Source organism: Mesoplodon mirus, assembly GCF_964341445.2.
Source record: "Mesoplodon mirus genome assembly, chromosome: 1".
Taxonomy (NCBI): domain Eukaryota; kingdom Metazoa; phylum Chordata; class Mammalia; order Artiodactyla; family Ziphiidae; genus Mesoplodon; species Mesoplodon mirus.
Window position 1 is genome coordinate 214493823 of NC_138976.1, and position 15327 is coordinate 214509149.

Here is a 15327-nt window from a genome sequence, read left to right on the forward strand (position 1 = left end):
AAAGTTATGAAGAACCTAGGACCAGGACAGGCATAAAGACACAGACGTAGAGAATGGACTTGAGGACACGGGGAGGGGGAAGGGTAAGCTGGGACGAAGTGAGAGGGTGGCATGGACTTATATACACTACCAAACGTAAAATAGATAGCTAGTGGGAAGCAGCCGCATAGCACTTTTCACTCTCTAAATGGTTTCTTTTGATGAACAGTTGTTCTTACTAATGACGAACTCCGACTTCTAATTTTTTGTTTCCCTTTTAGTATTTTCTGTAACCTCATTTAGAAAATCCTTACCTAACCCAAAGTCATTAAGATATCATGTTTTCTTCTAAGAGTTTCATTGTTTACCTTTTATATTTAGGTATGCAGTCCATCTGGAATCAATTTTCATTTATGATTTGAGATTTGGGTCAATAGACATTTCTTCCTCATATGACTTTTCAAATGACCCGTACTATTTTTTGAAGACCATCCTTTCCAATTCCAACACTGTGTCTACCCTCACCATTTATAATAGCTGTAAAGCATGTCATTCTAAGTTACTCTCATAACTTATTCAGCCACTCTTCCATGGGATAGTTGGGTTATTGTCTGGCCTCTGCCATCATCAAACAGGGTGAACATCTTCGTATGGACATTAAGGCCTTCTTCTGAAGTTGTTAGAACAGAGTAGAATTTCTGAGCCTGAAAATTCTTACATTGTTTAAGAATTAGTAAATTATACAGTTCACATCTCAAAGAATACAAAGAGCCCCAGTGAAACATCTGCCTCCTACCCTGTCCGCAACCCTCCCAGTCCCTTCACCAGGTAAGCGCAGTCATGAAATCTTGAGTATTTTCCAGATATCCTGTAATGCACGAAAATTCATTCTTTATATTCTTTTCTTCTTTTCTTTTTACACGGCTAGTGGTACTCTATATACTCTGTTCTTCATCTTGCCTTTCTAAATTAACAAAACATCTTAGAAATCTTCCTATTACTGTAATAAAAAAGCATCCTTGTTCATTTTTAAGGTAGTGAGCATAATTTTCCATTTGATGGGTGTATCAGAATTTAGACAGTCTCCTATTGATTGGCATCTATGGTGTTTCTAATCTTTTGCTATTCAAACTATGCTTCAATGAATAACTTTGAACATGTCATTTCACTGTGTGCAATATATCTGTTGGAGGTACTTCTAGAAGAGACCTTGCTGGGTCCAAGGGGATATGCAGTTGTAATTTGATGAGCATTGCCAATGCTTCAGCAATATATGAAAGCTCCTGTTTTCCCACAGCATGGCCAATGTGAGGCAGGAGATAGATGGGCTCCAGGCTAGACATTTACAGCTGGCCTCCTGTTTGCCCTTTCTGGGGTGAGAAGAAGATGTGCTCCAGGCGGGACATTCATAAATAGCCCCCTGTTTACATTTCCTGAAGCAAGAGATAAATGGGCTCCAGGACTACATATTTATGACTGGACTCCTGTCTATATTTTGAGATCTGCACCTCAGTATAAAAACCAGCAACAGAAAGAGGGTAAATAACGGGACACTGGACATTTTTATGGCAGGGACACAGTGGGACTAAACCCTGTTAAAAGATCAAGGGGTCATACATTTCCCACCCTTGGGGCACATGTGCAGAAAGTCTCGTTGGGGGTCAAAAGGGAGGGGGCACCACCCCATAATATGTGATGCTAAGGCCATCCCATAGGCCTCAGGGCTGAAATCCATCTTGGAAAAAAGATGCGCACGCATGTTGGGGAGGGTCCTAGGGCAGGTCAGGTGTGGAAAAAGAAACCAGATAATTGGCCAAAGGTACACAAAGACCCGGAAGAACTGCCCTATATAAATGACTTAACCTCCTCTTTACTGAGCTCCTCCTCATTAGGGGGGACGCCCACACCTTTTGTCTCCAGGTGTGCATTTCTGCCTTGCTTCTGTCTTAACAAACTGTTTCTCTGTGTGCTCTCCCACTTGTTGTTGTTGTGCTGTGTCTCTAATAATAAACTTTGTACCTGTTTTTACAGTTTTGCCTCCATGAGAAATGCATTTTTCACAGGGGGCAAGAGCCAAGGGGTGTGGTGGCTAGAACTCCTGGTTTTCATCCAGGCTGCCCAGGTTTCATTCCTGGGCAGGGAACTAAGATCTTGCTTCACGCCACCACTCACTGCTGCCTCTCCAAGATTAAATGGACTGTTAGATCTGAGATATTTAGCTATCCCAAAGATGGAAAATTGTAGATTATTTTACATTTATCTCATTGTGTATGAGATTGAGCACCTTTTCAGAAGTTTAAAAAGCTAATTGTGGGCTTCCCTGGTGGTGCAGTGGTTGAGAGTCCGCCTGCCGATGCAGGGGACACGGGTTCGTGCCCCGGTCCGGGAAGATCCCACATGCCGCGGAGCGGCTGGGCCCGTGAGCCATGGCCGCTGAGCCTGCGCGTCCGGAGCCTGTACTCCGCAATGGGAGAGGCCACAACAGTGAGAGGCCCGCGCAAAAAAAAAAAAAAAAAAAAAGCTAATTGTGTTTTTTGTCAACATCCTTTCATGGCATGAACGTCTTAAAAATCACTCAGGCTGCAAATTCCTCCAAATGTTTCCTCATGAGAAGCCCTTAGACATGGACTTTCCGGGTCAGAGTTTGCACTTTTTAAACGTTGTCTTTACATGTTGCCAACTGACGCTCCCTCCACAATGCAGACCCGAACCCGACTCGCTTCAATCATCATTGGCTTTGGGGCTCACAGGTGGAAGCTTACACCTCTAGGTATGGGGGCGAGGGTACCCTGGCCTGCCCGAGGAGCCGGCCCCGCTCCGTCACCTTTCGGCCACACCCTCGGCGCCGTGGTCCCGCCCCCGGCTGTGCGGCCCCGCCCCATGCCCCGCTCGCCCCGCTCGCCCCGCTGAGCGCCCCGCCCGCCTCGCTGAGTGCCCCGCCTCCACCCCGGAGAGCGGCTCCACCCTTCCGCCTAGGTAGCCCGCTCCCAAGGCTGTTCCGCCTTGCTCCCAGGCTGCATGCCCCCGCCCCTCTGCGTATCCTGGCGTCACTCGTCACGTGATGCCCGGCAGTGCCGCGAGGGGACGGCGGTGGCTCTCGCTCCCGCTGGGACGGTCTGCGCACGGGTGATTTCGGCCGAATGAAGCTCACTGAGGCGTGATGGCGAGGGCCTAGGGGAAGGCGGAGACAGGCCCGGACACCGCCTGTAGCTGCCCTCGGCCTCCCGGCCTCTGCGCTGTTTACTGCGCCGTTGCTAGGCAGCCGCATCTGGGCGCGGGAGGCAGGGCGGGCTAATGCGGAAAGGTACGGGTGCCGGGGAGGGGCTGTAATTGCGGAGGGTCCGGGTGTCTGGCAGAGGGCTATGGAGCAGTACTGCATCCTGGGCCGCATTGGGGAGGGCGCGCACGGCATCGTCTTCAAGGCCAAGCACGTGGAGGTGAGCACCCAGCCCTTCCTCCTTCGGTTCCATTGAGATCTACCCGTTTTCCCGTCCCACGCTTGGGCTCCTGCCTCCCCGCAGCTTTTCGTGGCGTGCCCCCGCCTCTTTTGCTCTTTTGAGTGGAGGGCGTCCAGGTTGCGGCCAGCCACCAGCGGTGCTTTCTTCCGGAGAGTGCCCCCTAGGAGCGTGGCGTGGATGTCTCTGAGCTGTTTGCTCAGCGCTGCGCCTGCTGGCCCTGATTTCCCTCCAGCACGGGGTGGGGGGCGCGTCCCACCCCCACGAGGGCCTCAGGCCTCAGCGTCGCATCCCCTTTTCCAGCCGGGGATGGGGCTGCAGTGTCTGCGTCCTGTCCCCAACAGACTGGAGAGATCGTTGCCCTCAAGAAGGTGGCCCTGCGGCGGCTGGAGGATGGCATCCCCAGCCAGGCCCTGCGGGAGATCAAGGCCTTGCAGGAGATCGAGGACAGTCAGTATGTGAGTGGGGCTGGTGTTCTGAGGTGCTGGTTCCCGCCCTCCTCCATTCACTCCCACTCTGAGGTCCTGCAGTCACTCATCACTCATCTGCTTCCTCACCCCTCACTCACTCCCACTCTGAGGTCCTGCAGTCACTCATCACTCATCTGCTTCCTCACCCCTCACTCACTCCCTTTCTTCTCCACTTGTTCACCCTCATTCACCCAGTTACTTCACTCATTCATTCCCTCCCGTTCACTCACTTATTTCTTCGCGTACTCGTTCGCTCATTCACTAACTTATCCCTTTTTTCTCAAAACACTTAGTGATTTCTGATGATAATGATAACTGCCACCTATTGAGCTCCTGTTATGTTCTGCACGCCAGGTTAACTGCTTTATGTATATTGTCCCTCTGAGTTTTGTCCTCTCCTCCGTCCGCAAGGCACGTTCAGGCTCTCCCTATCTCAGGCCAGGGGAGGAGGCGCAGCCACCAGCTTATGGGTGCTCAGCTTCTTCCGCTTGTCTGTGGAGGCTTTGGCCCAGGTCTGATCGCAGAATCAGGATGGTTTAACATTGGGGCCTCCCATAGACTACCCTCTACTGGCCACTGGCAACACAGAAACCAGCCCCTACCCTGCTCTTGAGAACTGAAGTGTGGTAGGGGAGATGGACAAAGGCTACAGCGCCCATCTGGCATGGTTTGTGCTGTGACAGGCCTGGGAGGGGCTGTGGGCACACGAGGAGAGACACCTCACACACCCAGTTTCATTCTCTTTGTGGTATTCTCTCTTGTCCATGTCCTGAGTAGAGGATGTGCCTTACTTCCTGGGGAGTGACAAGGGTAGGTCCACCCACCTAAGGGTGGGTGATACTCTGACTTGTTTCTTATTCTCTGGAGCTGTCCTTGATATATTGGGTGACACAAGCATGTTATAAAACTGCATGTGTCATCTTGGTTTCGTAGGAAAATATTTTGTATATATATATACGAATACATGTCTGTGTGTGCCATGTCTCTTGTAAAGTCTGGTGGAATAGACTCCTAAGGCTGACTATAGGTGATAGGGTTTTTCTTTTGCTGTGTTTTTCATTATAATTTTGGGTATTATCTGAATGTATTTGTTTGTCCCAATCTGTAAAATGGGTGTCTACTACCCTCAACATCAAAAAAACAGCAATATGGCCATTCTTGTTTTTTTGAGGAAAGTAAAAGGGCTTTGCTGACAGCTTGTGTGTGGGAGAGGTGGAGGGCCCGTAGGAAGCTGTTGATACGGTCCCATGTCCTGTGCATCAGCAGGCCTGAAGAGTCTATCTTTAAAACACTCCAGATCTTACCCTGGCCCAGGCCATCCTCACCTCTCATCGGAACAACTAGAGCAGGCTCCCCTGCCCCCCCCCGCCCCCCCGCCACTGCCTCCACTCCACAGTCAAAAACTGTACATGAAATCATCCACTCTCTGGCTTGAAAAGCTCCAGAGGCTTCTCTTCACTCTGAAAGAACTGTCACCGTCTGCTTCCACCCGACTCCAGCCTCTGTTTTCATTCATTCACAACGTCTTAAGTGTCTCTCCCATGATAAGCACTGTCTAGGCTCCAGGAGTGCTGAACGGAGCAGCCTCCTTCCTGTTCTTGCCTCCGGGCCTTGTGTTTGCTGTCCCCTGGCCCAGAGCTCCTTCCCAGATGCCTTCTCTTCTTTCGTCATCAGAATCTTCATCAAAATACCCTATATGTTTGTTGTTTGGTCATTTGTCAGTCATTTGCCCCCTGAACTTAAAGTCCTTCAGGACCCACCAGCCCTTGCTCCTCCTGTTCACCACTGTGCAGCCTGCCCTTGTGACCTTGTGGCCCTCAGGAAGTATATGTGACATGTCTCCTGCTCTCCCAGTGCTGGGAGTTGTGATCACCTGTGTGTGTGTGTGTGTTTCCAGGTGATTTTCCAGTTCGTGGGCTGGGTGGGGGAGCAGACACTGCCCTAAGTCGCCTCTCTTAGACCTCCTTTTCCCTGAGTGTTTACTGGAGCATTAGAGTAGGGACTTGCCTTCTCCTGGGAGAGGGAAGCAAGAGATCACCAAGCTCCCTGATTCTGAGCTCACATCTCATGCCACCATCTCTGCCTGCCTGGTACTCTGTTGGTGCAAGGGCTGAGGGTCCCAGAGAGAGTCTGAGCCATGTGAGTCTGGAGGCTGACGGGATGCCCCGCTTGCAGGTGGTACAGCTGAAGGCCGTGTTCCCGCATGGCGCAGGCTTCGTGCTGGCCTTCGAGTTCATGCTGTCAGATCTGGCTGAGGTGGTACGCCACGCCCAGAGGCCGCTGGCCCAGGCGCAGGTCAAGAGCTACCTGCAGATGCTGCTCAAGGGGGTCGCCTTCTGCCATGCCAACAACATTGTGCATCGGGTCAGTTCCAGCATGGGCTGGGGTGGGACCGGGGTTGGGGGGGCGGTGGCTGGGCTGTGGGTAGGCCAGCCCTTGATGAAGGGCATGGTTAGAAAAGGGACAGAGGGGGCAGGGCCTACGGGTAGGAGGCCAGGGCTGGGGCCCTGGAGGAGGTCGGGTCTTGCACTGACCTGGGTGCCCAGCCTGCCAAGCCCTCCTGTCCCGAGGTCCTGTGGGGGCTCTGGAGGAACTGATGCCTCTTTTGGTGCTCTCAGGACCTGAAACCAGCCAACCTGCTTATCAGTGCCTCGGGCCAGCTCAAGATAGCGGACTTTGGCCTGGCCCGGGTCTTTTCCCCAGATGGCAGCCGTCTCTACACACACCAGGTGGCCACCAGGTAGGGAGGACCAGTTCCCAAGCGGGACCTGGCAATAGACAGGCCCCAACCCTCCTGCTGGGAAGAGGTGCTTCTGGACCTTCTGTCCAAACAGTGCTCTTGGGGCTGGTGTGGGGGCCAGGGTGACCTTCCGAGGCAGCTTCCTGACAGACCGGTGACCTGGCCGTGACCACCTGCTCTCCTCTCACAGGTGGTACCGTGCCCCTGAGCTCCTGTATGGTGCCCGCCAGTATGATCAGGGTGTCGACCTGTGGTGAGACTCCTATGGGCTGGGCAAGGGGGAATGTGGGTCGTTGGGTCATCTTTTCCTCCTGGGCATTGAGGTCTCTAAGCCATTTGGGGGTTTTCCTGCCGTGAGCTCTAGGTTGCCATGGGGGTGTCTCCCCCCATGGTTAGAGTATCTCTGAGGAGTTTGGGATCAGTGTTCCTCCCCATGACAGTTTTGAGCTGGGAGGGGTCAAGTGGGATCAGAGTGGTTGTCCCAGTAGGAAGCTTCTGGGCTGAGGTCGGGGAGGTGGTCTGAGGCATGGAGTGTCTAAGCTGCTATGCAGGGGGTGATATCCCAGGTTGCAATGTTCCTGAGCTATCTAGAGGCCTGGGTCCCTGGATATGAAGGCCCTGAACCTTTATTTGGGGTAGGATGGTTTGTATATGCCTAAGAGTTTGAGATTTGGGGGCCGTTTTGGAGTCTGCCCCAGAATGGGAGGAGGTGGCAGTGTGTCCCAGAATGTGAGGCTCTGAGAAGTCTCAGAACTGTTGAGGGGTTGATGTGTGTTCCAGAGTTGAGGCCTGAGAGCTGTTTAGAGAGGGGGATATGCTCTGTGTTCTAGGCTTGAAGTCTTTGACTGTTTGGGGATCTGTATCCTTAGCTATGAAGCCTGAAGTCTACTTTGTGGGTACCTTGACCGCACCGTGAGGTGTGGGTGCTGGTGTGGGGAGATCTGTTTCCATGGTGTGAGATCTCTGAGTTGTTTGGGTTCTGTATCTGCAGGGCTGTGGGCTGCATCCTGGGGGAGCTGTTGAACGGGTCCCCCCTTTTCCCAGGGGAGAATGACATTGAACAGCTTTGCTGTGTGCTTCGAATCTTGGGCACCCCCAGTCCTCAAGTCTGGCCGGTTTGCAGGGGCCTGCGGTGGGGCGGGGTGGGGGCGGGTGGCTTCTATTACCCCAATAGCTAGTGACTCCCCTGTCCCGCACCTTCTCTCTCGTGGCCCCATGCCTCCTTGACTTCCCGGACCTCGGTCCTGGCCCAGCGTGGGGTCTCCTCCACCCCTGCCCTGCTGGAGGCGGGAGGGCCAGGGCCCAAGCCCTATCCCCTCCCACCCGTCCCCAGCACACACGCATCCAGACCGAGCTGGGCATGGAGCAGGGGCCTGAGATGTGGAGGAAGGACTGAGCACGTGATGTCACAAGTGACGTGTGAGCAGGGGCGCACGGATGGGGGGAGTGATGAGTGAGTGGGAGCAGGTAGGTGACAGGGAGCGAGAACGGACACCCAAGGGGGCTGGCGGTGTGGGTGCCGGCCCTGACGGACCCCCTTCTCCACCAGGAGATCAAGGACCTGCCTGACTACAACAAGATCTCCTTCAAGGAGCAGGCTCCCGTGCCCCTGGAGGAGGTGCTGCCCGATGCCTCTCCCCAGGCCTTGGACCTGCTGGGGCGTTTCCTCCTCTACCCTCCACGCCAGCGCATTGCAGCCTCCCAGGTAGGGTGACACCCGTTGCCCTGACTCTCCTCGTCTGTGCCCTTTTGACCCAGCAGGTTGAGATTCCCAGAACCTGTGATGGGCTGGGACCAGAACCCCTGGAGCCAGGGGTAGGGGGGTGCAGGGCAGGTGTGCCTCTCCTGAGTGGACCCTAGAGGGGACCCTAGAGGGCAGGCGTCCAGGGGTGGCCCATTAGAAGGGCATGCACACCTCGCAGAAGAGCGAGTCTCGGGTTGTTGGTGACTCGCTTCTTCATCCCTTCATTCCTTCAACAAGAGTTTACTAGCATCTGGCACGTGCTGAGCATCGTCCTGGACCCTGATCCAGAGGGCACAGACATGGCTCGTGCCTGTGGGGTCTCCACCCCGTGGCGAGAGGCAGGACTGTCAGGCTGTGGGAGCCGAGGGGAGGGATGTTGGGACTGACTTTGGGGTCATGCAAGGCTTCCTGGAGAAGGGCTGGTTTAAGCATGGGGAGCTGTTTTCCCAAGAGAAATGATGAGCAGAGGCCTGGAGAGGAGGACCCAGGAGGGGTGGGTTGTGGCTGGAAGGCAGGGGAGGAGGGGAGGACCACGGGCTGATGGCTGATGGTGTGAGGGCCTCCGTCGGGTGTACCTGGGCCTCTGGCCTCATGGCGGCCTCCCCTCCCTGCCCTCGGCACTAGCTGTGTGTGTTTACACATGGCCCTGGCGAGTTCCCGTGTCAGCAGCACCTTCAGAGTGTACTGAGGCCAACTGACCACCTCTCAGCCCCCTGCTGCTGCCCCCAGTCTAAGCGCCACTCCCCACCATCGCCTCCCAGAATCTGCTTCTCCTGCCCACTTAGTCTGTCCTCCACGTGGCAGAGAGAGGGACCTTGTCCAGGTAGGCTGTCTCATCCTCGCCTGCAGGGCCCTCCTGGGGCTCCCGCAGAGGAGAAGCCAGGTCCTGGTGGCCCACGGGCATCACACATTTGGGGCCATCACCTCTGTGACTCTGCCAGCTCCCATTCCCCTTGCTCACTCCCCTCGGGCCCCAGGGCTCCTCCGTGTCCTGGGGGGTCTGTGCATTTCTGTCCCTAGGCCTCACTCATTCACCTTCCAGGTCTCTGCTTGACCGCCACCTCCCAGGGGCCTCCCCTCACCATTCCTCAGGCCTGCAGCGCCTCCAGGATTCCTCAGCCCCCCCTCCTACTTCCCCTTTCCCACAGCACTAATCATCTGATGCACAGTGTGTCTTACTTCTTTATCGTGTTTATTACCCCCACCCATCACTGTGTGGAAAACTCGAAGGCAGAACTCTTTGTTCTGTTCACCGCTGCGTCTCCTGTCTCTGGAGCAGTGCTCAAACAATGAGCACTGAGAGGTGTTGGAGTCACCTGAACCATCGTTCAGATGAAGGATGAATCCTCTTCAGGGCAATGTTCACATCTCCTCCTCGGAGGGAAGTGGCTGAAGCTGGGACAGGGAGGTGACCTGTTTCCTCTTGCTGCCCCTTGCTTGCTACCCTCAGGCCCTCCTGCACCAGTACTTCTTCACAGCCCCCCTGCCTGCCCACCCCTCGGAGCTGCCGATTCCTCAGCGCCCAGGGGAACCTGCCCTCAAGGCCCCCCCAGGACCCCCCCACGTCCATGACTTCCGCGTGGACCGGCCTCTCGAGGAGTCGCTGTTGAACCCGGAGCTGATTCGGCCCTTCATCCTGGAGGGCTGAGACGTTGGGCCAGGCCCCACCGGCGTGTCCCCTGCTTCCCTCCCCAGGACAAACCAGGCCTCTTGTTCTTCTCCTCCGGCCTGATTCGACCACAGTGGTCCTGCTCCTGGCCAGGCCATCCAGCCTCAGCAGAGGGGACCCTCAGCCTGTGCCGTCGGCCTCCCATCTGTGTGCTGGTAACAGATCCATCAGAAGGAGGCAGTGAGTTCTGCTGTCAGGCCTGCCATGGGGCTGGTTCTCTAGTTGCTGCCTTCCTGGTCAGGGACAGTCCTGGTAGAGCCATTTGGGGGAGCGCTGAGTGTAGGATGTCCTCATGTCGGAAATCCAAGTGGGAAGGGAAGTTTGGGTTGATTTTGTTCTCAGAGACTTTAAACACTCGTTCACTTTTGAGATTTATTATAAAAAACCCCCGTTAGTTCTGCGTGATGTATTCCCCTCTTCCTTTCCAGTTGAGGGAAGTGGCTGAGGTAGCATCTTCCCCTGGCCCTTGCTTCTCTGTGGTCACTGGGAAAGTGGCCCCATTCATGGCTACTTTACTCTTGGGGGATTGCTAGGCGGTTCACGTGACAGCTCCCTTTGGGAGGTGAGTTGGCAGAAATCAGGACCCAGGAATGGCTCAAGTTGGGGACCCAATAAGTGACCCTCCACACCTTAAGCTGGTTTACCAACATCACCCTCAGGATACGGGTGAGCCTGGACCACATGGACCTCCTCGTTACTCAGAGATACCGGGCAAATAAGAAGACAGACATTCCTGGAACTCATTTGTTAATTCAGTAAATCCCAATACAATCTGAACTGGCTCTTGTTTTTCTTATTAAATAATTTGGTAAGCCAATTCTAAAATATATGTGGAAATGAAAGGGTTAAGAGGAGGCAGAAGTGGAAGAAAAGGCAAAAAATGATGAAAGGACTTAGCCTGTCAGATACCAAGACTATCATAGGGCGGTAATGAGCAATGTGGTATTGGTTCACAGATAGATAAATCAGAGAAACGTATTCTTAGCAATCTTTTATTCTTAAAATATTCATTTTGTGCTCATGTGGATAGAATTCTGTAAGCACTGCAGTCACAGAGGTGACCAACAGTGCCATAGTCACTGCCCTCCAAGCTCTTAGAGGGCAAAGCACAGTAAACTCCAGCTGTTGCTTTCAGGGAAGAGTCTGAGTGTCTCATATGTCTTTAAAGATGTTTTAAAGATCTGGCCTCTGCCTGTTTGTCCAGCCACATCTGTAGATGGTAAGCTTCAGTTTAGCTCAGTTTCTGGTGTCTCTCACCTCCGTATGAATGCAAGTCTGTACCCAAACCCTGACCACTGACCCTCAGCCAGTTCCACTCACAAAGACTAAAGCTTACTGCACCCTGACATTGACCCTCACCTTGACCTTAAACCTTACACTTAACCTGACCCTATCACCCTGGCCCTGACATAGACACCTGACTCTCACCCTCACTCAATTCTTTGCCAGCCCCTTCCCCACCCATGCCTGGCTTTGATCTTGGCACTGACTCTGACCCTCACCCAAACTCTGACCCCATTTGACCTAGAACTAAACCTTGTCCATGAACTTGGCTCTCATCTTCACCTTAACCCTGAGTCTCTAATTGACATTCCTCTTGATGCTCATATGATCCTGATCCTGACATGTCCCTCACACTTGCCCTGAACTTGACTTATCTTTGACAATGGCAACTTCTCTCACACTGATTGTGAATACTGTGATACATGAGATAACACCTTCAATCTGATTCCGACCCTCAACTTCACTCTGCCCCTAGACTGAACCCTCACCTTGACAAGGACCATCATACTGACCCACCCTGCCCTTGAACGTGCGCCTTGATGCTGAACTACACTGTACACTCAAGGTGAAACTAGTCTGCACCCCAAGCCTGACCATGATCCTGATCCTGATCGACGCTCATCTTGACCTAGACCTCCATTTCACCCTGACCTGGGTCCTCATCCTAATGCTGAGCCTCACACAGAACATGGACTCACACTTGGCTGTTACCATTGACACCCTAATCCCATCATGACCTTGAACCTGATCTAGACCCTGACCCTGAAATTGAACTTCACACTGACACTGACTTTCATTATTATGATGACTCGTGCTCAGCCTGATCGTCACCTTCATCTTGACCCGTCCTCACTTGGAAACTTAACCTTGAACTTGATTTTGACTATCAACCAAACTCTGACCCTCTGTGGTAAGCAGAATAATGTGTCCCCCCCGCCAAAGATGCCCATGTCCTAACCTGTGAATACATTGCCTTACACACAAAAGGGACTTGGCAAATGTGATTAAAGGGTACAGACTTTGAGATGGGAAGAGCATCCTGGATTATGCAGATTGGGCCAATGTATTGGGGTTGGGGGGAGGGAGAGTTGGAGGAGGAGGACTTAATTCCTTCCAGCAGCAATAGAAAAGGAACCCACCTTGACTTTTAATTGACCTTGACCTTCACAATGAACATCATGCTCACCCTGACCCTGACATTACCTCACATTGATCTTGACCCTGAACCTGACACTGACTCTAATCCTGAACATCAACCTCACCCTCACCTTGACCCTGAATCCTACACGGAACTGGACATCCACTGTCAACTTGAATCCAAGTTTCCATCTTACTTTCACCCTGACAGTAACCATCATCCTAATCCTGACATTCATCCTCTCACTGATCCTCTCTAATGGAGCCTCAACCTGATCCTAACCTTGGCTCTCACACTGATCTTGAACCTAACCCTGGATCTAAAATTTCCCTTATAGTGACCTTGTCCTTGAACCTGATTCTGACACCATGACCCTGACCATTCTCTTATCTTGATCCTTCACCTGACATAGAATTTTACCTTGAACTGGACACTCACCCTCACTCTGATTCTGATCTTCATCTCTCTGTCCCTGATCTTACCCTCATCCTGACTGCGACCCTGGCTGCTGTGACATTGAGCTTGATCAAGACCTTCACCCTTACACTAACTCTGATCTGATCTTGGCCAGGGCCACGACTAAAACCAGGGTGAGGTCCAGGTTCGGGGCTAAGGCTAGGTAGGGTGAGAGCCTGGGCAGGAGCCATGATGAGGGAGGTACCAGCTTAGGGCCAGGGCTTGGGCAAGGGCCAGTGCCAGTGTAAGACGGAGGCTGAGGGTCATTCTGAAGGTGATTGTGAGGGCCAGGGTCGGGGCTAGGGCAAAGCTCAGGATGAAGGTGTGTACTAGGGTGAGTCAGGGTCAGGTGAGGGTAGGAACAGGAGTATGGTAGATGTCAGATGCTAATGAAGTCAAGGGTGATGATTAGAGCGAGGTTGAGGAAGAGGGTCAAGGTCTGAATAACGGCCAGCACCAGGGCAAGGGCTCGGAAGGTGCTGGGTTCAGGGTCACCACAAGGTCCCGCGTGAGGGTCAGGGCGAAGGTCAGAACGAGGATGAATGTCAGTATAAGGGGGTGGGCGAGGGTCTCAGCGAATGTCAGGACAAGGGCAGAAGCCAGTCTGAGGCCAAGTAGAAGCGGGGCTGGTGAGCGGATTAGTAGAAGTGGGTGTTCCTAACGGAAGCGCGGAGGCTGGGCGAGGATTAAGCGAGCGGGCGGGGCTCGGCCTGCGGGGGCGGGAGCGCAGCGAAGGCGTATCCCGACCCAAGCAGCCACGGGGGCGGGCGCTGTGGAGCTGCAGATGGGTTTGCACGAGCTGCTGCATGTTTTCTCCTTCTTGGAGGCCCTAGACATGCTCTGCGTCGCCCAGGTGGACAAGGTGGCGCGTCCTGTTCCAGGCGGGAGGCATGGCTGGGCTCGTGGTCACTGGCGTGTCCACGGTCGGCCCGTCCCCTCGGAGCCTCAGTTTCCCAAATGTGGGAGGGGGCGTCGGACGGCCCTGAATCCGTGATCCGCAGAGGACGCTGTTGGCCCCCGGGGTGGCGACCTCGGCGACCTATGAAGGGGTCGCTCTGAAAGCCTCTTATCCCTCTGTCCCGCCATCCCTCCGTCCGTCCGTCCCTCCGTTTGTCGGTGTGTCCAGAGCTCCTGCGCGGTTGGCTTGCACCGGGCACCTGTGAACAGGGTTCACCCTAAGATTGGCCTAGGGATCCCCACCTCTTCTGGAATATTCTGGAATTTCCCTTCTGGGGCCTGCCTGGAAAGCCGTGCTCTCCCCGTGAGTGGCACCTCCGCCTGTCCCTTCCCAGCCAGTCGAACTGTACTGGCTCTGCGCCCTAAGTGCCTGTTTAGTGCATTAGTCTGATCTGCGCTTCTGCCCCGTTGTGTTCCGAGCTCTTCCTCCTCTGTGCTCTTACTCAGCACAACTGTAACTAAATGATCACATACTGTACTTGTTAAATGTTTGCTTCCCCCCCACCCCCCCACCCCCGCTAGGCTCATTCTTTTGTCTCTTGCATCACTGTGTGTATAACCACTGTATGATCACTGTGTGTATACACTCAGCGTATGGCTTGATATTTAGTGTACTCTAAGTAAATGTTTGTCGAGTAAATGAATTTCTTTACTTTTAAAATATTATATCATTTTACAAAAAGATTAATAAACAGACCCTGACCTGAATTGTGTAATTATAACTTAAATGTATCAAGTAAAATACTGGGTTGTTATCCCCATTTTTACCAATAGGGAAAGTGAGTATCGTGCCGTGAGTGCGTTGGCTGAGGTCACCCAGGTAGTCTCCCAGCAGATTTTGAAAGGGAGGTGCCTTTTACCCTTTGATAGCAGCAACTTCTCCAGGTTCTGGTTTCCCTGTTAGGGAAAATGAGGTCAATAAACCCTGCCTCACAGTGTCATCATGAAGATCAGCATCTAACAGAGGCATTCTCCAAGGTGGGTAACACCCATTTTGCAGGTTATATTACATACTATAATTTTATGTTAGGGAAGTAAGAACATCTCAGTTGGGTTTTGAACTGGGAGCTATAGAAAAACAGAATGCGGAAATCTTCTTACCTGGTTTGATTATTGCAAAATATCAACTTTACATTCCTACTAGCCAAAAAGATTTCTTAAGGACTGAGAAACTTTGATTTCGGGTGAGTGAGGGCTGTGGAAGTAGGAACCTGGGCTCAGACAGGGTGGTTGTTATTTCTGCCAGGGCCTGGAAAGCCACGTATCTGGATGGGACCCTCAGTAGGTCTGGGCCACAGAAAGCTCCAGAGTGGTTTCTACTGAAGCTGTATAGGCTCCAGAATCCAGGGTGGCCCAGGTGGAGAGGCCAAGAAGTTCCAGGATGCAGGTGTGGGCCTGAGGGAGGGGGAGGCAGTGTACTCTGATCCCTTCCCAG

General features: G+C 53.2%; 1 protein-coding gene across 3 annotated transcripts; it reads left to right on the forward strand.

Annotated features, from left to right (window-relative positions):
* The first annotated feature begins 3023 nt into the window (after positions 1 to 3023).
* On the forward strand, positions 3024 to 10848 carry CDK20 (cyclin dependent kinase 20). 3 transcript variants are annotated; one of them, XM_082611597.1, is made up of 8 exons: positions 3024 to 3416; positions 3779 to 3892; positions 6080 to 6268; positions 6523 to 6644; positions 6835 to 6897; positions 7636 to 7759; positions 8194 to 8349; positions 9839 to 10848. In XM_082611597.1, the coding sequence occupies exons 1-8, from the start codon at positions 3342 to 3344 to the stop codon at positions 10034 to 10036; spliced, it is 1041 nt and encodes a 346-aa protein (XP_082467723.1). In that variant the 5' UTR covers positions 3024 to 3341; the 3' UTR covers positions 10037 to 10848. The 3 variants fall into 3 exon arrangements, with proteins under 3 accessions (XP_082467723.1, XP_082467724.1, XP_082467725.1); XM_082611598.1 differs by having other exon boundaries at positions 3024 to 3283; positions 3738 to 3892; XM_082611599.1 differs by lacking the exon at positions 7636 to 7759.
* Positions 10849 to 15327: the final 4479 nt, after the last annotated feature.